Genomic DNA, 27750 nt, shown 5'->3' with positions numbered 1-27750 from the left:
TAGTTTCTCTTAAGAGAGCTTGAGTGATTACAGTCATATATCAACTTCGCTAGAAGTCTGTCCACTAAAATATTCATTTTTTAAGAAAAAATAAAGAAAGAAAGACTCGGAATGATATGTATCACCACTGTAAAGCAATATTCATTAGATTTTTTTTCCTCAAGTCTTCCAAGTCAATAGAATGAGAAATTAATGTTGATGGTGACTTGTATGGATCATATATTTCGTGTTATTTTTGTACAAATTAAATAATGGAGAGAAAGCGAGAAAATGTTACTAAAGTTTTTATTGATCTGGCTTTGAACTCTTTGTGCAACATCTCATCTCATGGCTACTGCTGCTACACTCAACCTTCTTCTTTATCTCTTTTGGATTTCTCTCTTATTTTTCTCTGGATCTTTGCAACTGTGCATAGAGAAGGAGAGGAAGGCTCTGCTGAGCGTGAGAAGTGGCTTCCCTGATGTCGATAGCTGGCTATCTCCATGGAAGGGCGATAAGTGCTGCAGTTGGGAAGGTGTAGGATGCAATAACATCACAGGTCATGTTATCAAACTTGACCTCTCTATTCCTTACGCTCTTTCCAATACAAGCCAGGTGCATCCTTCGTTGTTTCATTTGAAGCATTTGAAGTATTTAGATATAGCTAAGAACGACTTATCGAGCCATCAAATTCCTGGCTCGATTGGATCTTTAACTCAATTGCAGCACTTGGACCTTACGTTCTGTGGTTTCGGAGGAAAAATTCCCTACGAACTTGGCAATCTCTCCAACATGCAAAGCTTGTTCCTCAGTGGCAACCACATCGAAGGTGTAATACCAAAAAGCATAGGAAACTTGAGTAAAATGTCAGATCTGGACCTTTCTTATAATAGAATTGTTGGAGGCTTACCAGAGGCTATCGGGAACCTAACTGCATTGCAGAATCTGGCCTTATCAGGTAATCAGATTAAGGGAAAGATACCAGATTCAATTGGAAATCTCCTCCAGTTAGAAAATTTCAGTGTCTCTGGTAACAACATAAATGGATCGATTCCTGAGGCCTTGGGAAGTCTATGCAACTTGAGTAGAATCGATCTCTATGATAACAGTATAACAGGGAGAGTTGTTGAATTCTTTGAACAACTATCAAGATGCAGAACAAACAAAACTCTTTCCCTTGACTTTAATAATAATCAGTTTAATGGTCCTTTTCCGAGTTATGTTGAGAGGCTTCAAAGATTAACTCATCTTGACCTTAGTTCCAATCAACTGAGTGGCTCAGTTCCAACATCCTTGGGGAAATTGTCTGCATTAGAGTTCTTAAGTCTATCTTCGAACTACTTGGTCGGAGACATCACAGAAGCACACTTTGTCAATCTCACAAATTTAATTAACATGGATATATCTGACAACAACTTGTCAGTCAAAGTGAGCCAAGATTGGCTTCCTTCATTTCAAGCAGAAGTAATTCTAATGGGCTCTTGCAACTTGGGACCCAGATTTCCTCCATGGTTGTGGAACCAAACCAGTTTATATGCCCTAAAGCTATCGGATAATGGAATATCAGATGCCTTTCCTGATTGGTTTTGGAACTTGTGCACATCGTACTTGGAGCTAGATGTTTCTCACAATCATATGAGAGGGATGTTGCCACGCTCTTTAGAATGCTTCAAGGATTTAGCTTTTTTTAATTTGAGTTACAACAACTTTGAAGGCTTCATACCAAGAATGCAATCTTTAATTTTGGACCTTTCTTACAATTCATTCTCTGGACCAATTCCTGAAAGCAAATTTGGTGGGTTTCTGCTTCTCTATATGTCTTTGTCCAATAACAGATTGAATGGCAGCATTCCAACTTCCATTTGTACAAATGGAAACTTGCTAGTTGTGGACCTTGCTAATAATGATTTATCTGGCGCAATCCCAGATTGTTGGAGTAATACATCAAGAGCAGAGATCATTGACATCTCCAACAACAATTTATCTGGCAGCATCCCCAAAACATTTGGGCTTTTAGCCAGACTACAATCACTGCACATGAATAATAATAGTTTATCTGGTACAATTCCCTCAACTTTACAACACTGCAATCAACTTGTAGTTATTGACTTGAGTTCGAATAAATTGTCTGGAGCTATACCTAATTGGTTTGGAAGGAGACTATCAACATTGCGAGTTCTTTCTCTTAGGGTAAATAATTTCACTGGTGCAATTCCACCACAGCTCTCTCTGAACCCATCCCTCCAAGTGCTAGACCTGGCTCACAATAATCTTTTTGGCTCTTTGCCTTCAAGTTTGGGCTTGTTTGGCTCCATGATGGCAAGACAGAACAAAAGTAAATCTTCTCCATTATATGATGGTCATTTTTATTACAAAGAGAGTCTTATTATAACTGCTAAGGATTCAGAACTCCAGTTCACCACTTTGCTTTCAATTGTCACCAGCATTGATCTCTCAAACAATAATATCTCAGGTGACATTCCTAGAGAGATCGCAAACCTCCAAGGCCTTCACTTCCTCAACTTGTCTTCAAATTATTTATCAGGAAGCATACCAGATGAGATTGGTCACATGGTTCAACTAGAATCACTTGATCTTTCAAAGAATAACTTATCGGGTAGAATTCCTTTAAACATCTCTACTTTAAATTTTCTAAGCATCCTAAACTTGTCTTACAACAATCTTATTGGGAAAATACCAACGGGCAATCAGCTACAAACCTTCACCAACTTGTCCTACATCGGCAACCCTGAGCTTTGTGGGGAGCCACTCCAAACCAGATGCCCAGGTGACAACCCAACCATTGATGATGGAGTGATTGATGAAGAGGACATGCACAAAGATGATGAGCATGGAGGAATTTGGTATTTCATTGGGTTTGCTCCTGGATTTGTGTTTGGCTTCTGGGGATTCATGGGTGCAATTATGATCAAGAGGAGCACAAGAATAAAATACATCATATTCATTGATAGGATTTGTAGTTGGTTTATGTAATCAAAACTTAACCTTAAATAGGCCTGAACTAATTCTAAAATGTATGTATACAATAAGTGTTGATACAGTTTACACTAATAATTAAATTTTAATATATGACAAATGCGTGCATTGGTCCTACAATAAGAGCTTGTACTTTTATAATATTCAGACCAAGGTTGTTGTAATGGATTAAGGTTGACATTAATATTTAATTTATAGATCATGTATGAAAAGTGTGCTTAAGTCGAACCATATTGTTTATCCACAGGTTCTTTAATCACACATGTGAGAGAGACTGATCAACCTCCATCCCACATATGATTAGATTTTCCAGCTTGAATTGTGAAACTTCATATTGTGAATATGTGGTTTCCATGTTCATCTGTTTTTTTATCTCTACAAAGATAACAAAGTTTATCAGGGATCAAGGCACCCCCTTTTTGGGTCAAATATTAGCACTCCCTTTTTAGATAGTGCCTCATCCTCTTGAGTAATATCAACCGCACTATAATATTTGGTTTGCTAGTGTCGAATGCATTCTACATAATCTTTGCTAACACAGGTACAATCAAGATTCAAATTCTTGAACGTGTGGAAGCTTTTGTCTTTGACTATAATGATAGTATTTTGGCATAATACCAACGTTTCAATAGATGATGCTAGTGGTGAATAGGATGATTAAAGGAGGAAGAAAATGTAGAAAAAGAAATTTTATATATTTAAGTTTGGATTTTATTTTGCATCTGAAATTATACAATTTTATTATTATCTTGTAACAATACAAACTATAAAAGAAATAACATCATTAATTCATCTTGGTCTATCAGTCAAGGGGTGCCAAGTATTGGTATGATATAATACTAACCAGCTGACAAGTGATGGACCTAGTAGTTGACATCCACCACTTGTGCTTTTGCGGTCTAACTTGCACCCGGCATAATCTGAGTCAGAATATCCTATTAATTCAAAGTTGTTGGTCCTGGGTACCAAATTCCTACATTTGTTGTTCCTTTAAGGTATCTAAAGATTCTTTTGACTTGAGTCAAATGAGATTCTTTAGCACAAATTTGGTATCTAGCACACATACTAACTGCAAATAAAATATCTGGTCGACTTGCAGTTAAGTATAGTAGGCTGCCTATGACACTTCTATAATATTTTAAGTCAACCGGTTTTCCATTTGGGTCATTATCTAGGATTGTGTTCACAACCATAGGCGTTTTTATTTCTTTAGTATTTTCCATTCTGAATTTTTTAAGTAATTATTTAGTATATTTTTGTTGATAAATATAGTTTCCTTCATTTGTTTGTTTGATTTGTAAACCTAAAAAATAAGTTAGCTTTCCTACTAGACTTATTTCAAATTCTTGTTCCATTAGACTTGTGAATTCATCTAAAAATTCTGAATTTGTTGACCCAAAGATAATATCATCTACATAGATTTGGGCTATGAAAATATCTTTTTGTATTGACTTAACAAATAGGGTTGGGTCAATTTGACCTTGGTTGAACCCTTTAGAAATTAGGTACGAAGTAAGTCTTTCATACCATGCCCTAGGAGCTTGCTTAAGTCCATATAAAGCATTTTTCAATTTAAAGACATAATCAGGGTATTTTAAATTTTCAAACTCAGGTAGTTGTCCTACATAGACTTCTTCTATTATTAGTCCATTTAGGAAGGCTGACTTAACGTCCATTTGGTAGAGACTAAATCCTTTGTGGGCTGCATAACTAAGTAGCATTCTAATGGACTCTAGTCTAGCCACTGGGGCATAAGTTTCATCGTAGTCAAGTCCCTCTACTTGACTGAACCCTTTAGCAACTAGTCTAGCTTTATTTCTTGTGATTTCCCCAGTTTCACTTAATTTATTTATAAATACCCATTTTGTTTCTATTATCTTTTTATCTTTGGGTGGTGGCACTAAATCCCAAACTTCATTTATTTCAAATTGAGCTAGTTCTTCTTGCATCGCAATTATCCAGTCTGGGTCAAGTAATGATTCAGCCACTGTTTTAGGTTCAATTTTTGAAATTAATGATATTTGACTTAGGTTTCTAAAGGCTGACCTAGTCTGAACCCTTAGGTCTGGATTACCAATTATTTGGCTGGTTGGGTGATTTGGGTTGACTCTAATAGTTCTAGGAGGTTGATTTTCTTGAGGTTCTTCTTCCTCTTCATGATTTAGAGATTGATTGGTTCCTTCAGAGTTGGTATTTTCTTGAACAAATTCAATTGGTTGAAGTTGGGTTTGTTCTACGTTTTGTTTGGATTCTTCAAATTTTACATTAGTAGTTTCTTCAATTCTTAAGGTAACTTTGTTATAGACTCTGTAACCTCTACTGTTTAAGGAGTAGCCTACAAAGATTCTATTTTCTACTTTAGAGGTGAATTTTCCTAAGTGTTCTCTTGTGTTTAGGATGAAGGCTGGGCATCCAAATACTTTAAAATATTTTATATTGGGTTGTTTATTATAATAAAGCTCGAAAAAGGTTTTATTATGTGTTTTATTTAGTGTTATTCTATTTTGTACGTAGCAGGCTGTACTAACAGCATCTGTCCAAAAATATTTAGGTAGGTTGTATTCATTTAGCATTGTCCTAGATGCTTCACGTAGAGTTCTATTTTTTCTTTCTACAATTTCATTTTGTTGGAGAGTTTTAGGACATGAAATTAAAATTCGTGATGATAGTCATTTTCAAGGTAAAATTTATTAAAGTTATGATTTTTAAATTCTCCCTCGTTGTCACTTCTAATTCTCTTAATTTTAATGTCTTTTTCATTTTCAACTTGTTTGTAAAAGTTTGTAAATATTTCAAAAGTTTCATCTTTATTTTTTAAGAATTTGACCCATGTGAACCTGGAGTAGTCATCTATTATGACTAGACAGTATAGACTTCCATTTATTGATTTGACTCCATGGGAGTCAAATAGGTCTAGATGTAGAAGTTCTAATATTGAGTTGGTTTGTGATTGATTAGTTGGTTTGTGAGTAGATTTTGTCTGTTTACCTTGTTGACAAGCATTACATATGGTTGAGTCTAAGTTAGGTAATTTTGGTAAGCCTCTAACTAATCCATTTAATTTGTTTATGTTTATGAAATTTGTGTGTGACATTCTTCTATGCCATAACCAAGTTTATTCTTTTTGTGTTAAATAACACTTAACTGAAGAAGTGGTTAAGTTGATTGCATAGATGTTGTCTTTTCTAAATCCTTTTAGACTGATGGTAGGATTATCTAAGTGTTTGATTAAGCATTCTGTAGATAAGAATTTAACCTTATACCTAATGTCACACAATTGACTTATACTTAGAAGATTATATTTAAAATTTTCAACAAGTAAAATATTTGTAATAATGAAATCTATTTTTAATTCAATGTTACCTATACCGATTACCTTGAGTTTGCCATTGTTTCCAAAGGCAACTGTTCCTAGACTCTTGTAGGTAAGTTGGGTGAACTTGGTGTGATCTCCAGTCATATGCTTAGAGCAACCACTGTCAAAAATCCACCTGATTTCCTACAATATGTAGGAGTTAAAGTTAGTCTAATTTTATTCTTTTAAAAACATTTTTAAGGTTGATCATTTTATGTGAGAGTGTGAGTTAATTTTCACGCACACAGAAGTTAAAATAAATTTTTAAGTTAAAAAAATTTAAGTTAATAAATTTTTAAGTAAAAAAAGTTTAAGTTTAATTTTTAAAATAAATTTTTAAGATAAAAAAATTTTAAGTTAATTTTTAAAATAAATTTTTAAGTTAAAAAATTTTAAGTTAATTTTTAAATTTTAAAATAATTTAAGTTAAATTTTTAAAATAAGTTTTTAAGTAAAAAATTTTAAGTTTAATTTTTAAAATAAATTTTTAAGTTGAAGAAATTTAATTTAATTTTTTAAATAAATTTTTAAGAAAAAAATATAAGTTAAAATTTTAAAATAAATTTTTAAGTAAAATATATTTTTAAGTTAAAAAAAATTTAAGTTTAATTTTAAAAATAAATTTTTAAGTTAAAAAAATTTAAGTTAATTTTTAAAATAAATTTTTAAGTTAAAAAAAATTAAGTTTAGTTTTTAAGTTTTAAAAATAGAATTAAATTTAGTTTTAAAGATAAATTTAAGTTTGAAAATAGAATTAAATTTAATTTAATTTTCCTTAATTTAAATTTAATTTCATCTACTTTTTGTTTAACTAAATTTTGATTTAATTTAATTCTCATTTAATTTATTTTATTTAATTTTATTTTTATTTTAATTTAATTTAATTTAATTTAATTCAATTCAATTTTAATTTAAGTTTAATTTTCATTTAAATTAATTTATGTTAATTTAAATTAATTAATTTTAATTTAAATTAATTTATTTTAATTTACATTAATTTAAATTTAATTTTACTTGAGTCCTTAGTCATCTCACCCGATATATGTTTTCAATCAGGGAATCTTATAATTTTGTGAGATGAATTACGTTTAATTTTAGAGTTTGGTTTTAACTTGTGTTAGATTCAGGTTTAGCTTTGGGTTCAATAGATAGGCGTTCTCTGGATAAATTTCTGGGCTATGGTGAGTAACTTGGATATCATTAGAGTAACTATGCGTTCGAGGTTTTCCAAATAGTTCTATCCACTGGACTTAGTACAAAACCTTGGTCTAACTGGTTAGGATTCATAAATGGTAGCTTCGGTCAGTTCCACTTAGCCAAATGTACAAGGTCGAAGCCATATCTTCCTAGGCATGCATAGACTAAGCTTCCCTAACGTACTATCATCCAAAATTTCACCAGTACCATTTTTCAAGTTAAACTTGAATCCCTTTCTAATTAGTCCTTGAGTACCCTGTTGGGTAGATTAGTTTGGGTTACCCTTCCGAGTAGGTTAGTTTTGGAGGTGCTAGCTATTCTGGAGCCTTCCCCTGAATTATTGACCTTTAATTTAATTTTTCATTTTGGATTTATGTCTATTTCTTTTATAGTTATAATTTACTTGATAATAGGTCGGGTTTTGGTGAGTTTTAAAATATTTAGAATTTGAGTTTTTTGGTCTAGGTTTGTATTCTATTTTTTGATTTGGTTTATTTGACTTTACGTAATATATTTTATCTTTAGATATGTAATATTGGTTAAGTCCTACTTGCGTGGTTAAGCACGCTTTCGGAATCCAAGCTTTTTTTGTTGGTTTGTGTTGGGTTATTAATGAATTAAATGTTTTATTTGAACTTGACTTATATCCAAGTCCGGTTTTGTTGTAAGTTGTCTTTTGATTATTTAAGATTAAGTCTAAATTTTTTGATCTTGTCGTAAATTTTTCTAACATACTTTTTAAGTTGTTAATTTCTAATTTTAATGATGAATTCTCCTCCTCAAGTGTTAGATCTTAAGTTGGTTTGTTATTTGTGATTTGTTCCTTGAGGTTTTGATTTTCCTCAAGGAGCAATTTATTTTCTTTTTCAATTTTCATTAGTTTATTATTTAATCATGAAATAATTTTAAAAAACTTTTTGTTCAAATTAAAGTATACATCTTCGGAACCTTCGGAAACGAGTACTGACTAGTGGCTCGATTCGGGTTTGGACCCGTCTTCCGATTTGTCCTCCGACTCTGCTTCGCGGGCCATCAACGCGAGGTAACTTTAGTTCTTCTGATCTTCGTCCTCCGATTCTTCCGAAGACACTCGTCCCATGTTGCTTTGAGGGCCTTCTTTTTAGTCGGCTTCGTTTTGTCGTTCTTCGATCTCGGACACTCATTCTTGTAGTGCCCCTTTTTGTTGCATCCGAAGCACGTCACGTTCCTCGATTCGATTGGAGTGTTGATCTTCTGAAGATCCTTCTTGCTGAATCTCCTTTTCTTCTTGGTGAACATCTTCCTTACCAGGTTCACCAGGTGTTCTTCATCTTCGGAGTTCTGATCAGAATCTTCTTCAGGTTCAGGCTTGTTCTTCTTTTCCTTGGAGGAACCTGCAAATAAAGCTATACCTTTCTCGGATCTAGCATTAGTTTGTTCGTGTAACTCTAATTCACAAAATAATTCATCTAATTTAAGTTTAGATAAATTCTTAGAAATTTTGTAGGCATCCACGATAGATGCCCACAAATTGTTGCGTGGAAACGCGTTTAATTAATGCATACCTGATTAGATCTCTGTTTTCCATCTGGTGGCCTATCGCGTGGAGCCCGTTGAGGATATCCTTGATCCTCGCGTGCAGCTGACTCGCCGTTTCTCCTTCCTGCATTTTTATCTGACTCGCTAGATATATGCATAAGGTAGCTTACAACTGTAGAACAAAATATTATTTTGTTCAAATCATGCACAAAATATGTTAGCCCAAAGGAAGGAATATTACGTGGCCGATTAAGGTTGTTGCAAGCTATGGATCAAAATATAACTCATATAAAGTATCATATTATGCGCACAACAGGTCGGCCCAAAGGAAGACACATTGTGTGGCCAATTAAAGTTTGAGTTATATTAGAGAGTATCGCTAACAAATAATGTGTTGGCCCAAAGGAAGACACATTATGTTGTACTTGGTATCTCATAAAGAGTCCATTTATATGCATTTAAAATTTTATTTTATTTGCATAATTTTATATTACTTGTATATTCTTGGCTTTAATTAAATTGTGAGCTAATAATTTTTTTCTTTAATTTCAGTGCAATCTATAACTGCCAGCATTAACAACATTCCAACAATAACTAGTTCGAATTTTGCTGAATGGAAAGAATACGTGACCGTAGTCTTAGGCTGCATGAACTTAGACTATGCATTAAGGAATGATTGCTCCGCACCTCTGACCAGTGCTAGCACTATAGAGTAGAGAGCTGAATTTCAGCTGTGGGATAAATCAAATCGCATGTGTCTGAGTATCATGAAGCTTTCCATACCGGCACCAATAAAGGGCTCAATAACAGAGGGAGGAGATGCTAGGAGTTTCCTGGACCAATTAGCAGATCGATTCACCTCAAATGAAAAGGTCGAGACTACCATACTTCTTACGAAGTTGATAACCATGTGGTACAATGGTAAAGGAAATATAAGGAAGTACATTATGGAGATGTCCAATATAGCGACAAGTCTGAAAGCACTAAAACTCGATATGTCTGAGGGTATGTTAGTGCATTTCATCTTGATGTCTCTGCCTGCACAATTCACTCCTTTTAAGATATCGTATAATACTCAAAAGGAAAAGATTGAGACATCTGAGAGTGCTCACTTAGCATTTGGTTCTCAAAGTATGAGCAAGAAACGAAAGAGGATCAATAATAAAGGAAAAGGAAAATAAACTGCAAATTCTGGAGGCAATGGTCATAAGGAGCACAAGAAGCAGGATAAGAAATCCACTTGTTTCTTTTGCAAGAAGAAAGGTCAAATGAAGAAAGACTGCCTCAAGTACGCCAACTGGCGTGTAAAGAATGGTAAACTTATCAACTTTGTTAGTTCGGAAGTCAATCTAGCTATTGTACACACTGACACTTGGTGGATAGATACCGGTGCTACTACTCACATGTGTCACTATGCAGGGTTGTCTCAGGAGCCGACTTCAGCTTGATGGTGAAAGATACATCTATACAGAAAATGGAAAGAAGGCTAAAGTCGAGTCGATTGATGTTTTTAGGCTTTGTTTAGGAATCAATGTTTTTATTGATTTAGAAAATACATTTATTGTACCATCTTTTCGATGAAATTTAATTTCAATTTCTTGTTTGGACAAATTAGGTTATTCTTGTTCATTTAGAAATGAAATTTTTAGTATTTTATTTAATTCAATGTTGGTTGGCAATGGTTCCTTGGTTGATAAGCTTTATAAATTGAACACCTTTACTCCTACAGTTGACAACGTGATAATGCATAGTATAGGTACGAAACGTAAATTGACTGATGAGAATTTTTCCATGTTGTGGCATAGGCGTTTAGGACATATATCCAAACAACGCCTAGAAAGGTTAATGTCACATAGAATTCTCGATTCCCTTGACATGTCAGATTTTGATGTTTGCATAGAGTGTATCAAGGGGAAGACTACTAACAAAAGGAATAAAGGGGCTAGCCGTTGTACTGATGTTTTGGAGCTAATACATACGGATATTTGTGAACCATTCCCTAAGGCATCTTGGAATGGATACACATATTTTATTAGCTTCATAGATGACTATTCCAGATTTGGCTATCTGTACCTTATTCATGAGAAATCACAATCTTTGGATATGTTTAAAATTTTCAAAGTTGAAGTTGAACTTCAACTAGGTAAGAAAATTAAAATTATCCTATCTGACTGTGGAGGTGAATATTACGGTCGATATGATGGATCGGGTGAACAACGTCCAGGACCTTTTGCGAATTACCTTGCTGACTGTGGAATTGTGCCTCAGTATACCATGCCTGGTACACCCAGGCATAATGGTATAGCTGAGCGACGCAATCGAACCCTAAAAGACATGGTAAGAAGTATGATGGTTTTCACATCTCTACCAGAGTCCTTGTGGGGTGAAGCACTCAAGACTGCAGTTTACCTACTTAATAGAGTACCTAGTAAGGCAGTAACTAAACCCCCATTCGAGATGTCGACGGAAAAGAAGCCTAGCATTAGACACTTACACGTCCGGGGTTGTCCAGCTGAAGCTAGTCCTTACAAGCCTAATGAAAAGAAACTAGACTCAAGAACGGTTAGCTGTAATTTTTTAGGATACTCTGAGAAGTCAAGAGGGTATAAATTTTATAATTCCTCTAATAGATCCTTCTTCGAAACGGGAAATGCCAAGTTCATTGAGGAAATGAGAGTGATAAAATCAGGGAAATATCTTTTGAGGAATGCGTTGGCAATCCTCCTGTGGTTACTACTAGTGCGATCACTAGCGGTATGGTTACCACACCATGCATTATGGGTATCACACATCCAGTAAGTATAGTGAACCAAGATATTCTCATGACATCTCCAATGCAATTGGAGGAACCTACCACTGAAATTGAAATATTGCCTTATATTGATGAGCAAGTACCTCAACCACCTCAAACACAAGTGCCTTTAAGGCGATCCACAAGGGAACGGAGAAATATGAATTCTCGTGATTATGTTTATCTCCAAGAGCATACTTTTAACATAAGGTTGGAGAGTGATCCTACATCTTTTCAAGAAATCAAATAATGCTCTAATCCTGAAAGGTGGATTAACGCTATGCGAGAAGAGTTAAAGTCTATGGAGGACAATGACATTTGGGAACTTGTCGAATTGCCTGAAGGAAAAAAGCTCGTTGGCTGTAAATAGATATTTATCAAGTGGGATTCAAGGGATAATGTCAAAAAGTATAAAGCTCATCTTGTTGCCAAGGGATTTACTTAGAAAGAAGATATTGATTACAAGGAGACTTTCTCACCTGTGTCGACAAAAGCCTCCCTTAGGGTAATCATGGCACTTGTAGCTCATTATGATTTGGAGCTGCATCAAATAGACATAAAGACTGCATTCCTCAAAGGAGACATAGAGGAGTGTATATATATGGTGCAACCAGAGAACTTTGAGTCTAAGGACTCAAAGCATCTAGTATGTAGATTAAAGAAGTCCATTTGTGGTTTAAAGAAGGTGTCCCGTCAGTGGTACCGGAAATTTGATCAAGTGGTTGCCTCATTTGGATTTAAAGAGAACCCCGTTGATTAGTGCATATATGTCAAATTCAGTGGGAGCAAGTTTGTTATACTTGTTTTGTATCTGGATGATATATTGCTTGTGAGCAATAATAAGGATCTACTGCTTCAAACTAAGTCATTTCTATCTGGTAATTTTGAAATGAAAGATCTTGGTGAAGCATCCTTTGTTTTAGGCATACAGATCTATCGTGATCGTTCAAGAGGCATTCTTGGACTTTCACAACAGACCTATATTGAAAAGGTGCTTGTAAGGTATGGTATGCAGAATTGTACACCCGGTGGCACACCTGTGTCAAGAGGTGATAAGTTCATCTTGCAGCAGTGTCCATGACTTGAACTTGAAATGAAGGAGATGGAACAATTCCCATATGCGTCAACAGTGGGAAGTCTCGTGTATGCACAAGTTTGTACTCGACCGGATATAGTATTTATAGTGGGGATGTTAGGCAGATATATTAGTAACCCAGGACCGTCACACTGGAAAGCGGTAAAGAGAGTGATTCGATATTTGCAAAGAACTAAAGGACATATGCTCACGTATCAGAGACCAGATCACTTGGAGGTGATTGAATATTCAGACTCTGATTTTGCTGGATGCTTGGATAGCAGGAGATCCACTTCGGGCTATATCTTCATGCTTGCTGGAGGGGCTATATCTTGGAAGAGCGTCAAGCAGACAATAGTAGGCACTTCTACTATGGAGGCAGAGTTAGTAGCATGCTACGAAGCATTCAATCACGGGATTTGGCTGTGAAACTTCATCACAGTATTACATATTGTTGATGGCATTGCCAGGCCACTAAGGATCTACTGTGATTATAAAGCCACAGAACTTTATGCCAAGAACAACCGCAATTCATCGAAGTCCAAGCACATCGACATCAAGTTTCTAGCGGTTAAAGAAAGAGTTCAGAATTGTCAGACTATGGTAGAGCACATCAGCACAGATTCCATGTTGGCCCATCCACTCACCAAAGGCTTGGTGCCTAAGGTGTTTCATGCACATGTTGTGGATATGGGAGTTTGTATTTATCTTATTGCTCTATATTTGATAATAAAGACAAACATTTTGTTTTGATTATTGTATGTACTTAAAGTTTAAAATATTAATGGGAATTTATATGTTTGTTTGGCACTCTGATTGTGATATCATCATTTACTACTGCTGTTTAGCATTTGATTTTTATAAATATGGTAAAGATTCCTTTTGGAATCATAAAGTTGATCATGATTTGTTATTGCAATTTAGCATAAATTATTTTGCAAATATGATCTGACATCTTTTGAGGTCATCTTAGGACCAATTGGAAATTGACATGTATTGATCACATTTCATGTAATTTCTGTTGGATCATGAATTTCGATAGGGGGGGGGTGAATATCGATTTAAAAACTTTCGTCGAAAAGAGTTAAGTGCAACGAAAAATATAAGCGAAAAGAAACAAGGCTAACACAAGTTCTTTTTACTTGGTTCGGAGCCTGTGTCGACTCCTACTCCAAGGCCCGTACTCGTTGAGTACTTTCGTTGGGCAATCACTAATAATTCGGAAGAATGTTCATAAAAATTGACGTACAGGAATTAATTAGTAAAACAGAATAATACCGACAAGAAAAGAAACTAAAGGAATGGCGTGTTGTCGGAGATTCGCAGCGTCGCAGGAGCACAAGTGAGCAGATCGTTTGTTCTGAGTTCTGTCTTGAAGCTCCACCCTTGACCCTTCTTTTATAGGATGCTCGGCGCGCCCGGATCCCTTCCAAGCGCCCTGGTGTGACGCAACCAGAGAGCTCCACGTGTCGACGGCGCGATGGGGATAAAACTTGCCTCCGGGCGCTCGGATCCCCTCCGGGCGCCTGGACCACCTTTCTCCAGAAACTCCTTCTCCTGCAAGACAAGGTTAGTCCGAGGCAAATATATAATGTATATCCTGCAAAACAAAGTATTAGCACAGTTTATAATTTTAACATAAAGAGTATGAATTAGATTCCGTCTTTCCAAGATCAGAATCTAGTCACGATTTCAACTTAGATTTTCGAAATGGATCTAAGTTGGATCGACGCCTAAGTTCCCTTCCAGGGAACGCGTCCTCACAGCCACTCCCCTCCAGTGACTTACCTTTACTTACCTGCTAGACGTCCGGTCAGCTCTTCGACCCATCTGGACTTCTCGCCAGCTATCCGGTCAACCCGTCAACCTAGCTGGACTTCATGCCAAATGTCCGGTCAGCCCGTCGACCCGTTTGGATTTCATGTCAGCTATCAGGTCGGCCCGTCGACCTAGCTGGGCTTTGTGCCAGACATCCGGTCAGCCCGTCGAGCTGTCTGGACTTCGCCTACACACTCGGTCAGAGTGTTAGATCAATAACAAAACTAACTTAATCTAATGTATCATTCATCAAAACCTGGGTTAGACCGTTAGTGCTAACCGCACCAACAATTTCCACTCTACACATCCACATCTTGATCTATGTCATTAATGACATTGGTATTATAATTACTGTTGGGGCTTGTTACGATTATATACAATAGCTATGACCTCTTTAGTCCTATACCAATGAAGTTAATGGACCAGATTGTTTACAGGGATATTTTGTACCATAAAGTTTGATATCAACTAAAATTTGACTTGTATTTCACATACAACTCACATATAACCCAAGTGGGAGATTGTTGGATATAATTATCCTTATTAGGTGGGCTTATTTGTAAGTTGCACACGTGAATACGATCTGAACCCTTTAAAGTGATCCAACTTATGGAGATATCACAGAAGCCCACTTTACCAATCTCACAAATTTAGAAATCATGGAAATATCTCACAACAACTTGTTGGTCAATGTGAGCCAAGATTGGCTTCCTCCATTTCAAGCAGAAGAAATCCTTATGGGATCTTGCAACTTGGGAGTTAGATTTCCTCCATGGCTGTGGAACCAAACCAGTTTATAGAACCTAGACATATCAAATAGCGGAATATCAGATGCTTTTCCTAATTGGTTTTGGAGCTTGTGCTTACTGGACATGGAGCTAAACATTTCTCACAATCATATGAGAGGGATGTTGCCGAGCTCTTTTGAATGCTTCAAGGATGTAAGAAGTTTTGATTTAAGTTACAACAACTTTGAAGGCTTCCTTCCAAGAATGCAACCTCAGGATGCATATTTGGACTTTTCTCACAATTCTTTTTCTGGACCAATTCCTAAAAGCATGTTTGGTGAGTTTAGCATTTCCTATTTGATTTTGTCCAATAATAAACTGAATGGAAGCATTCCGTCTTCCATTTGTACACAAAGAGAATTGCAAATTGTGAACCTCGCCAATAATGATTTATCTAGAACTATCCCAGATTGTTGGGGTAATGCATCAGAGCTAACAATCATTGATATTTCCAACAACAAATTATTTGGCAGCATATCAAGAACAGTTGGATTTTTAGCTAGATTGCAATCACTGCACATGAATAATAATAGTTTCTCTGGTACAATTCCATCAACTTTACAGCATTTCAATAAACTTGTAGTTATTGACTTGAGTTGGAATAAATTGTCCGGAGCTATACCCAAATGGTTTGGAAGGAGACTATCAGCATTGCGAGTTCTTTCTCTAAGGACAAATAATTTCACCGGTGCAATTCCACAATAGCTCTCTCTGATCCCATCCCTCCAAGTGCTAAACTTGGCTTACAATAATCTCTTTGGCTCTTTGCCTCCAAGTTTTGGCAAGTTTACCTCCATGATGGCAAGCCAGAACACAAATAAATCCACTCCATTATATGGTGGTTCCATTTATTACTTGGAGAGTGTCATCATAACTGCTAAGGATATAGAACTTCAGTTCACTACTATGCTTTCAATTATCATCAGTATTGACCTCTCAAACAATATTCTCTCAGGGGGCATTCCTACAGAGATCACAAATCTTCATGGTCTTCACTTCCTCAACTTGTCTATGAATCATTTCTCAGGAAACATACCATATAAGATTGGTCTTATGAGTCAACTTGAATCACTTGATCTTTCAAAGAACAACTTAATTATTGGGTAGAATTCCTTTGAGCATTTCTGATTTGTATTCTCTGAGCATTTTAAATTTATCTTACAACAATTTTATTGGAAAAGTACCAACGAGCAGTCAGCTGCAAACCTTCACCAACTTGTCATATATTGACAACCCTGGGCTCTGTGGGGAGCCACTCCAAATCAAGTGTCCAGGCGACAACCCAACCATTGATAATGGAGTAGCAAAAGAAAAGGACATGCATGAAGATGATGAATATGGAAGAATTTGGTATTTCCTTGGCTTTGCTCTTGGATTTGTATTTGGCTTCTGGGGATTCCTGGGTGCAGTTATGATCAAGAGGAGCACAAGAATCAAATACATTCTAATCATTGATAGGATTTGTGGTTGGTTTATGTATATGTAATCAAAATTTATCCTTAAATAGGCCTGAACTAATTCTAGAATTTATGTATACAATAAGAACTTGTACTTTTATAATATTCAGACTTGTAATGGATTAAGGTTGACATTAGTATTTAAATTATGGATCATGTATGAAAAGTGGGCTTAAGTCAAACCATATTGTTAATCCATATGTTCTTTCCTCAAACATGTGTGTGAGACACCAATCAACCTCAATTCCATATGTGATTAGATTTTCCTGCTTGAATTGTGAAACTTCATGTTGTGAACATGTGATTTTCATATTCATCAGTTTTTTCTCTATAAAGATAACAAAGTTTATCAGGGATCAGAGCACCCCCTTTGGTTCAAATATCAGCACCTGCTTTTTAGATACTACCTCATTAGCATTGATCCTCTTGAGTAATATCAGCTGCACTATAATATTTGATTTGCTAGTGTTGAATGCATTCTACATGATCTTTGTGTTGCTAACACAAATATAATCAAGATTCAAAATCTTAAGTTGTGTTGAAGCTTTAGTATTTGACTAGAATGATAGCATTTTGATATCGTGTTGACGTTTCAGTATATGTTGTTGGTGGTGAATAGGAGGTGGAAGCAGGAAGAAAAAGAAGATTTATATATTTAAGTTTAGATTTTATGCTCCAACTGAAATTATACAATTTTATTATTATGTTAAATGAACACAAACTATAAAAGAAATAACATCATTATCTCAATTCATCTTGGCCTATGTTGTAGCAAGTCAAGGGGTGTCAAGTTTTGGTATGACACAATACTAATTGGCACGGTGTCAAATAGTATCAAATTTCAATAATAATACGCTTTGACCATGTGGTGAAGGATAGAATACTGGAAAAAGGAACGACAATGCACAATTCGACTTCAAAAATTAGGAACAAAGCAGAAGTAGAGAATTCTTATTCTCAGACTCAGATAACAATCATCAAGGATCCAAAGTTCTTCCACCAACTCAAAACACCAAGTACTTATAAATTACATAATGCAGAAAACTAAAAGAGTGGTTGGTCTTCCAAGGTGACTTTTCACTTTCCAATCCAACTTTGGAGCTTCGTAACTCTCAAAATGCTTCACATCTGGGAATGAGTAATATATAGTTGGAAGGACAATTGAATTAGCTTTCCAATGCCTCCAGCCTTGCATGATTTGGACTTTCCAAGAGATAGTTATGACCCAAGATCTGAAGACTGCCAGACTAAGTGAACTTGGCCTGCATCATCTTCTCCATGCGGGAAAGAACTCGTCTCTGAGTTCAGATCATTTTCTCCATGATAGGGAGTTAAGTCACGAACATTGAATGTAGGATGGGTGTGTATGTGTGCTGGTAGCTCAATTTTGTATGCATTATCATTTATTTTTTTTAACACTTGGCAAGGACCTATCTTCTTTTCTCTGAGTTTGTTGTATGTACCAGCAGGGAACCTTTCCTTCTTCAAATAAACCCAAACAAGATCTCCTTCTTTGAAAACCTGAATTCTTCGATGAACATCAGCAGCTCTTTTATAGGACTGATAACTTTCTAGCAGCTTCTTCTTCACTTCTTCTTGAATTCGTTCTATAGTTGACGCGAAGTCTTCAACCTTCTTGCTAGAGGTTGGAACCTCAGTAAGGTCAAGATAGTGAGTTGGACTCCTTCCATAAACAATCTCAAATGGACTCTTTCCAGTAGAACGATTGGCCACAGAATTATAAGCAAACTCAGCTCTAGATAGGATAGAATCCCATTGCTTTGGTCTCTTGGAAGCAAGACTCCGAAGTAAATTTCCCAATGTACGATTCACAACCTCAGTCTGTCCATCAGTCTCTGGATGATAGGCACTGCTGTAGTACAAACTAGTGCCCATTTTTTTCCACAAGTTCCTCCAGAAATGGCTTAGGAATTTTGTATCACGATCTGATGTAATAGTCTTTGGCAATCCATGAAGTTTAACCACCTCCTTAAAATAAAGATCAGCAATATATGAAGCATCCATGGTCTTTTTGCAAGGGATGAAATGAGCCATTTTTGAGAAGCGATCAACTACAACAAAAATTGAATCGAAACCTCTTTGTGTTTTGGGCAACCCAACAACAAAATCCATGCTAATAGCTTCCCAAGGAGCATCAGGAATAGGCAATGGAGTGTAAGCACCAGAATTTTGACTTTGGCCCTTGGAACTTTGGCAAACTCGGCACCTCTTGACAAATTTTGCAACATCTCGATAAAGAGTAGGCCAAAAATACCTTTCTTTGATCAACAACAAAGTTTTATCTCTTCCAAAATGTCCACCAAGTCCACCACAATGAAGTTCTTTGACGATGTATTCTCTAAAAGAGCATCTAGGAATACACAAACAAGTTCCCTTAAAAAGGAAATCCTCAAGTAAACAATAGTCTTCATACTTACCTCCCTTACACTCTTGATAAATCCCCTTAAAATCTGGATCCTCCGAATACATGTCCTTAATGGCATCAATTCCTTCAAGCTGGATCGTCATGGAATTCAACAACGCAACTCGTCGGCTAAGCGCATCCGCCACCTTATTGAGTCTCCCACTTTTATGCTTCAACATAAAAGTATACTCTTGTAGAAATGATACCCAACCAGCATGTCTCCTATTCAAGTTTGCTTGAGAGTTTATGTGTTTGAGGGCTTCATGATCTGAATTAAGGATGAATTCCTTCTGGATAAGATAAGGTCGCCAATGGCGAAGGGCCTGGACAATTGCATAGAGCTCCAAATCATAAGTAGAGTACTTCTTCCTTGTCTCATTCAATTTTTCACTAAAGAAGGCGATGGGATGACCTTCTTGACTAAGCACTCCCCTGACACCCACATGAGATGCATCACAATCTACCTCAAATATTTTTTCAAAGTCTGGTAATGCAAGAACAGGTGCACTAAAAAGCCTCTCCTTGATGGATTGAAAACTTTTCTCCGCTTCCGAAGTCCAAATAAATTCTCCTTTCTTCAAACAATCTGTCAAAGGAGCTGTAATGGTGCTAAAGTTTCGTATGAATCGACGGTAAAATGAAGCCAATCCATGGAAACACCGCACATCATGTAAACTTTTAGGAGTAGGCCAATTCTTGACAGCTTTGACCTTTTCTTCATCCACCATAATTCCTGAAGATGTCAGAACAAAACCAAGAAAAACTAGGCGACTGGTCATGAAAGAGCACTTTTTGAGATTTACATAAAGTTTCTCCCTTCTCAAAATCAATAAAACAGCTCTCAAATGCTCAATGTGATCAGAGGTATTTTGGCTATACACAAGAATATCATCAAAATAAACGGCGACAAACTTGCCAATGAGTTGGTGAAGAGCTTGATTCATTACCCGCATAAAAGTGCTCGGAGCATTAGATAGGCCAAATGGCATAACAAGCCATTCATACAAGCCTTCTCTAATTTTAAAAGCCGTCTTCCATTCATCTCCTGGCTTGATTCTAATCTGATGGTAGCCGCTTCGAAGATCAATTTTAGAGAATACTTGAGCACCTGCTAACATATCAAACATATCATCAATCCTTGGTATAGGAAACCTGTACTTGATGGTAATTCGATTGAGTGCTCGGCTATCAACGCACAGGCGCCACGAACCATCCTTCTTTGGAGTCAAAAGTGCAGGAACAGCACATGGACTTAAGCTTTCCCTGATGTAGCCTTTGTTTAATAAATCCAGCACTTGCCGTTTAAGCTCTTCATGTTCATTTGGACTCATCCGATAATGAGATTTGTTTGGTAGGACAGCTCCTGGAATTAAATCAATATGGTGTTGGATTTCCCGTAAAGGGGGAAGACCATGAGGTAATTCTTCCGGCGTGACATCTTGGAATTTTTTCAATAGAGCTTTGACACAATTTGGTGCTTCCATAGGCTGCTCCACTATTTTTGCCACCAAAACATAGATCATACACCCCTGTTGAACCTTTTTCTCAAGCTGCGGCAAAGTGAGTAATGCATTTTCCTCCTCCTTCGTAAAGGATTTAGAGTTGCAAATATCTTTACACGGTAAAAGGACAATTTCAGTTTTACCCACCACAAATGTGTAAGTATTTTTTCTACCATCATGAATAGCACTTCTATCATATTGCCAAGGTCGACCCAAAAGTATGTGCCCAACATCCATAGGTGTTACGTCACACCATACTTCGTCACGATAATTCTTTCCCATAGAAAAAGAAATAAGACATTTCTTGTCAATGCGTACCTCATTGTCCTTCTTGATCCATGAGACAGAATATGGATGTGGATGTGGTATTGTTGTCAGCTTGAGCTTGTCCACCATTTCTTGTGAAACAAAGTTCTCGAAGCTGCCACCATCAATGACTAGTGAGCATACCTTCCCATGAGACTTGCATCTTGTTCGAAAGATATTGTGCCTTAGCCAAGGCCGATTTTCATCTTGTTTAGGGGCTGCAAGAACCTTTTGGATCACCAAACATTCTCCCTCTTCAGGTTCAATTTCTTCCCGATCATGCTCATCGTCATCATATCTCGGGCTGTCTTCTTCAAATGGTGGTTCCTCCTCTTCTTTTTCCACAACTCCAGCACGAGTATCACTCCTTCTCTTCGGACATTCATTCATATAATGGCCCGGTTGGCCACACTTGAAACAAGAGATTGGTTTATTTTTTGAAGCCGAATAAGCCCCATCTTTGTTTCCACTTTTCTTTAAAAGACCTTTACTGGTTGATTCCTTTGAAGGATAGAAGCTTCGAACATCAGCAAATTTCTTTGCTCCATGCCGTAACAATTTCGATTCAACCTTTAATGCCAACTGATAAGCATCATTAAGTTTCCAGAGCTGCTGCATTTCTACTTCATCTTTAATGGTTGCCTTCAATCCATTGACGTATCGAGCAACAAGCTGGTCCTCCGACTCCTGATTGTCAATTCTTGCCATCAACCTGTAAAATTCTTCCGTATAATCAGTCACGCTTTTGTTGCCTTGCTGTAAAGTATTGAATTGCATAAAAATAGTTTGAGCAAAATTCGCCGGAAGGAAATTCTGCCGCAATCTTGCCTTCATCTTCTCCCAAGAAATGATTTTCGACTTTCCTTTCCGTAATCTCATATCTTGTGTTTTATCCCACCAAGCAGATGCGTATCCTCGAAGTCGGGTTGCAACGAGCTTAACTTTTTGCCCATCTGGAATGTCTTTGTACTCAAAGAATTTGTCTACAGCACTGAGCCAATCAAGAAATCCCTCCGGTTGCAAGCGACCATGAAACTCTGGTATGTCAACCTTAACATCGGCTGTTCGATTAATCTTCTCAACGAAATTTCTAACGTTTCTATCAGCAAAAGGATTCACATGCTCCGAGTCATCACTGGCATAACCATGGCTTGAACCACGTTCACTCCTGGCTTCCTGATGCTCAAGACGCAAGGTCAGCTCCTCAACTTGTCTCCGAAGTGCCTGAATTTCAGCATCTCGATTATTTTCCAAATTTTCCATGTTGCCTCTACCATGTCCACCTCTTCCCCTTCTTGCTGCCATAGGAGAAAAGAGAGAAACCCAGAGCGTAACCTAGCTCTGATACCAAATGGTGAAGGATAGAATACTGGAAAAAGGAACGACAATGCACAATTCGACTTCAAAAATTAGGAACAAAGCAGAAGTAGAGAATTCTTATTCTCAGACTCAGATAACAATCATCAAGGATCCAAAGTTCTTCCACCAACTCAAAACACCAAGTACTTATAAATTACATAATGCAGAAAACTAAAAGAGTGGTTGGTCTTCCAAGGTGACTTTTCACTTTCCAATCCAACTTTGGAGCTTCGTAACTCTCAAAATGCTTCACATCTGGGAATGAGTAATATATAGTTGGAAGGACAATTGAATTAGCTTTCCAATGCCTCCAGCCTTGCATGATTTGGACTTTCCAAGAGATAGTTATGACCCAAGATCTGAAGACTGCCAGACTAAGTGAACTTGGCCTGCATCACCATGTCACCTGACATGGAACGAGATTGCAAACCATCGGTATCACCTAAGTGAGTAGTTCCTATCATCCAAAACTTATGCATCTTACAAGTTTGTAATACCTGTGATGCCGAACAAGATAACGATTATCCTACAAGCTTATGAGAATGAGAGGTTTGAGTAGAAGGCAAGAAAAGATAAACACTGCCCTCTAGATATTTCCATCAAAAGGAAATTTTATTTAATATTCAAGAATTATTCCTCAAACAGATAAATCCATGTCTATATATACTCCAGATCCTAAGACCCAAATAAAGGAAAAAAAAATCCTAATATAAGACTACAATTCCTATCTTGTAAGGAAAGGAAAGAAATTCTAAAAGAAAAAAAATTATCAAAAATGAACTCAAAATACAATTCTTAAATTCCTAAATGAACTCAAAATACAAAAAGATATAAATTATCAAAAATACCAAAAATATCTTGATACCAAAAAAAATTATCAAATAATAATAATAATAATAATAATAATATGCTAATCCTCCTACATTAGTCGCCTTAGGTTGAAAGAAATTTTCATCAAGTTTAGAGTAGTTTTAGATAGTAGCTCAAGAGGAAGATCATCTAGTACCAAATCAACAAAATCTACTAGCGGTTGTTGGACTTTGAGAATCCTCATCGATCCGTAGATGAGAATGACACCATGCTATTTTTGTCCATCTTCACGTCCCTCGAGCACTTCTCATATTCTCTCATAGTAGCAACATAATCCTTAACGATGATGAGAATTCTAGGTTTCTTCCCAGCGAGGTCTTCAAAGTTCGAAGTGGCATCCCTTTCCAAGGAGAAGGCTTCTCTTAAGAAATTAGCGAAGGCAGCCATGGAGTAGCCTTGGGGACCTCGCAAAGTCGATGTTGAGCTCCTTGTGTGAGCAGAGGCTAACTACAACCTTGTTAAAGCAGTGCATCTCCTTGTCCTTGTCATAGTTAATCACCAAAAACTTGGAGAGCTTCTATAACACTGTGAGGTAGTTGTAGAATGACACACCATCATCCTCAGACGACAAGTTCACCTGATAAACATGGATGATGGGGATGACTATCTCTTCAATGGCTTTGACGGTCTCTGTGCCATCATCCTAGGCCACAACAACCTTTTCCTCAATAGGCACTAGTGGGGTAGGTAAAGGCTCCTCTAATAGTGGAGCAGGCTCCTCATTTGCCAGCTTCGAAGGCTCCTTTGCATCTTCCTTTGGCTCTATCTCCTCTTCATCCGAGTATTCTTCATCTTGGTACTCTTCTAGGTCAAATTATTCCTCGAAATCATCTTCGAATCCGTTGAAGTCATCTCGGGCGTCGAAGCTATCGTCCTCCATGGCGAATCATAATCGTCCTTGGAACAAAGTTTGAGTGTAACCAAAGAGAAGAAAGTGACCTTTCATCTTCTTCATCATCTTCTCCCACTCTCTCATCTTGGCCTTACCTTGTCGGTCTCGTGAGCAACACAAGTGCTCCCACCATGCCGAAGCTAGACCTCTAAGTTTGAAGACAACCAATTTTACTTTCACCTGATCAGGTACCTCCTCATAATAAAAAAATCTGCTCCACTTCGTTAAGCCAATCAACGAAGCCCTCTACTAGTAATGTACCAGGAAATATGGGTAAATTAATCCAAAAACCCAAGCCTCTATAATGCTCCTTCCTACCATAACGTTCTTGGTATATAGCCTGATGATGATATGATTTCTTGAAGGTAGACTCAGATTTTCGATATGAGATCTCATGATCTTCAAGATTTCATGTCATTACCGCTACATATTGGGTTAAATTTGTGACTTGCCTTTGTAAATCTTCAATCTCATCTTGGGTGCTACCACCACGGTGAGAGGTTTCCTTAGCCAGAACCTACCTAGCATGACCACTACCATGACTGTTGGTCCCGGTAGACCAGCTAGAGGGGGATTGAATAGCCTACAATTTAAATTACTAATCTCAAGCTAGCTTAGTTTAGCAAGGACACAATATTAGTTAAACAAAATAACTATTTAAAAATATAAAGTAAGAGACTCAGAAATTACTTGATTACAACCTAGGTGGTTGTTGATCTAAGGCAGATGAAAATCTCTAAAGATCTCCTTCGTTGAAGGTGAAGAAGTCACTTACACTCTTTGATAGCTCATAAAGTAACTAGGAAATGAATATAGAAGTTATTGTTTAATTCCTACCTCCAGGGGAATTTTTATAGCCTCTTTGAATATGTTACCATTAGTTGGAGGTGCCTCCAAAAGGGTTCAGGGCACCTCCAATGAGGATAGAGTTTTTTCCGAACTCCAACGGTCATCCAATGGTAACCAACAACTCAAGGTGCCTTCAATGGAGGCGCTTTCCACCAAAAGACATGAGGGCGCCTCCAACCCTGTTGGAGGCACCTTCCACCAGGAAAAACCCCAGTTAACCTTTAAAAGCTGGTTAGCTCTTCCTCACTCACTTGGGTGATGCTTTGGACATCCGAAGTTGAGCTGATTCGAACCCAACTCCGACCTGTTTGTCCCAGTGGGCTGACAAGAGGTGAGCGACGAATTGCCTGTTAAAAAAATAAACCTTTCCCGACATTCAACTTTGATTAGTAGCAACAGTATAATTATAATAAATAAATTAAACAACTACAAAATGAAAGAAGAGGTAAATAAATTTACTTGGTTACAACCTAGGTGGTTGTTAATCCAAGACAAATGAAAAGTACTAAAAGTCTCCTTCAATGAAGGTGGGAAGCCTCTTACACTCGTTGAATGCTCAGTCAAGTGCTAGGAAATGAATATAAGAGTTGATGTTTATTTCCTAGCTTCAGGGGTCTTTTTATAGCCCCTGAAAATTCTATCCGAGGCTGGAAGGTGCCTCCAACAAGCTGGAAGGTGCCTCCAATGAGGCAGGTGAGGATACGACTTTATCCTCGCCAACAACCACTTTTTTCCCAGTCTAAGGCACCTTCAAGTGATTGAAGGCGTCTTCCATGAAAGCTTGAAGGCACCTTCCATGAAGGCTTAAAGGCGCCTTCAATAGCTTGAAGGCGCCTCGAGCAGTGTTGGAGGCGCATCGAGTAGCTCCAGCAACTTCATTTTGCTCTTCCGCTGCTCCATTCGCTTAGGTGATTTCAGCCAACCAGAATTGGGCTCACCCGAACTTATTTTGTGGCCTTCTCCTCGAGTAGCCTTCCTCCCTGGCTTCTTGTCCCTTCGGTCGCAGCGCGCGTCCTTCTCATCCACTGGTGTACTCTTTCGCAGCACCTTGTCCCTCGGATGCACCGATCCTGTTGTCTCCCTTCGTGAGTCATCTTTCTCGCTAGCTGCCTCTTCCGCTCAACTTCCTATGTTCTTAAACTCCTACATACTTAGACACAAGGATCAAATACATAGGACCTAAATTAACTTGGTTAATCACATCAAAACTATCACAGGATACTAACAATCTCTCCCTTTTTGGATGTACATCAACCCAAGTTAAAGTTAGGGACTAACAGAATAATAACAAGTTGCAAATTTTTTTTTTGCAATATAGAGAATTAACCAAGTTAACCAAAATTGTAAAAATTGAACAAAAATAGTAAAAATTGTTCTTACTCCCCCTTAACTTATACTTATCTCCCCCTTTGATCACATCAAAAAAATATAAAACATTTTTCTAGGGGTATCTTAAAAAATTTATAACCATTAACTATCTTAATAGTTAGACAATTAAATATTAATTTCAATAATTGGCTTCCAGGCTGTGGCGAGGCACTAGACTTTCTTGGGTATTGGAACAATAATCACTTCTAGACAAAGACTTTTAAAGAAAATAAATATTTAATTTTATTTCTAAGACTTTTTTTAAAAAAATTGAATAATAACACTTTAATCTAAGTATGATCTTGGAACCCAGTACAGGTTCCTATGTACTGATTTACTAAAAATTTGGGAGTTACGTAACTTCTGGAATTTTTCTAATTTGTCCCTGGTATTTTCTAATATACCATTTTAGCCTACCATACTTTCTAAATTTTGGGGTTTGAAATTTATTCAGTTTCAAACATGCATGTTCATTTTTTAAATTTTTGATTTGTATTTTCAATTTATCATTTTTAATTTTAAATTATCAAACAAATCTAAGGGGCGTGCATTGGCTAATTGTCTTTTCAAGTCTATATTTTCTTTTTCTAATTTTACTAAATCCTTAGAAAGAATCTTAATAAATTGAAATGACTTTTCAGGAGATAAGGCACGTACCTGACTTACCTCGTATTTTGATGCTCCCCCTTCATCGCAACTTTCTTCTGATGATCCTCCCCTTTCATTAATGCTCATCTTTGAGCTGCTTTCATTATCCTTTTGATGGTCTGCTATTAGGGCTAGTCTGGCATAAACATCAACTTTGAATTCTGATGATGATGTTTTGTCCCACGTCGCCTTCAGGGTTGATGTGCCCTTTTCCTTGGCAGTTGTAATACCGAACCTTCCTTTTACTTCAAGTTTGTTTCTTTGTCTGCAACTTATTAAATTTATTAGATTTAATAAATTTGTTGAATTTTCTTACCGTTAGGATTGCTTCATCTTCAATGATTGATGGCTCGGAGTCTGGATCTTCCTTCTTGGCTTTCAAGGCAAGATTGCTGTTCGACTTTTCGATTTCTTTAGGATCTGCACATCGAGTTTCGTGAAGTTCAAAAGTAGAAAATAAATTCTCTAGTATACTTACCTCGAAGTCCTTAGAGATGTAGTATGCATCTACTAAAGATGACCATTCTGGAGTTCTCGGGAAGGTGTTGAGCACGTA

The 27750-nt window shown here is 36.9% G+C and overlaps 2 protein-coding genes across 3 annotated transcripts; both read left to right on the top strand.

Moving 5' to 3' along the window:
* Positions 1-312: 312 nt before the first annotated feature.
* Positions 313-3155, top strand: LOC122005951 (receptor-like protein 32). Of its 2 annotated transcripts, XM_042561210.1 has the most exons (2): positions 313-2596; positions 2692-2867. In XM_042561210.1, exons 1-2 carry the CDS (start codon positions 328-330, stop codon positions 2730-2732), a joined length of 2310 nt encoding a protein of 769 aa, XP_042417144.1. In that variant the 5' UTR covers positions 313-327; the 3' UTR covers positions 2733-2867. The 2 variants fall into 2 exon arrangements, with proteins under 2 accessions (XP_042417144.1, XP_042417143.1); XM_042561209.1 differs by having other exon boundaries at positions 313-3155.
* Positions 3156-15602: 12447 nt separating this feature from the next.
* LOC122004416 (receptor-like protein Cf-9 homolog) lies at positions 15603-16223 on the top strand. Its single transcript, XM_042559307.1, has one exon. The coding sequence runs from the start codon at positions 15603-15605 to the stop codon at positions 16221-16223; it is 621 nt and encodes a 206-aa protein (XP_042415241.1).
* Positions 16224-27750: the final 11527 nt, after the last annotated feature.

The sequence above is a fragment of the Zingiber officinale genome, chromosome 7B, assembly GCF_018446385.1.
Source record: "Zingiber officinale cultivar Zhangliang chromosome 7B, Zo_v1.1, whole genome shotgun sequence".
In the NCBI taxonomy this organism is placed as follows: domain Eukaryota; kingdom Viridiplantae; phylum Streptophyta; class Magnoliopsida; order Zingiberales; family Zingiberaceae; genus Zingiber; species Zingiber officinale.
Note: the sequence above shows the minus strand (reverse complement) of the source record. Positions and strands in the feature narration are given on the sequence as shown.

Excerpts from the sequence above, each read along its gene's own strand:
- LOC122005951 (XM_042561209.1), top strand. The coding sequence starts at position 328 with ATGGCTACTGCTGCTACACTCAACCTTCTTCTTTATCTCTTTTGGATT.
- LOC122004416 (XM_042559307.1), top strand. The coding sequence starts at position 15,603 with ATGGAGCTAAACATTTCTCACAATCATATGAGAGGGATGTTGCCGAGC.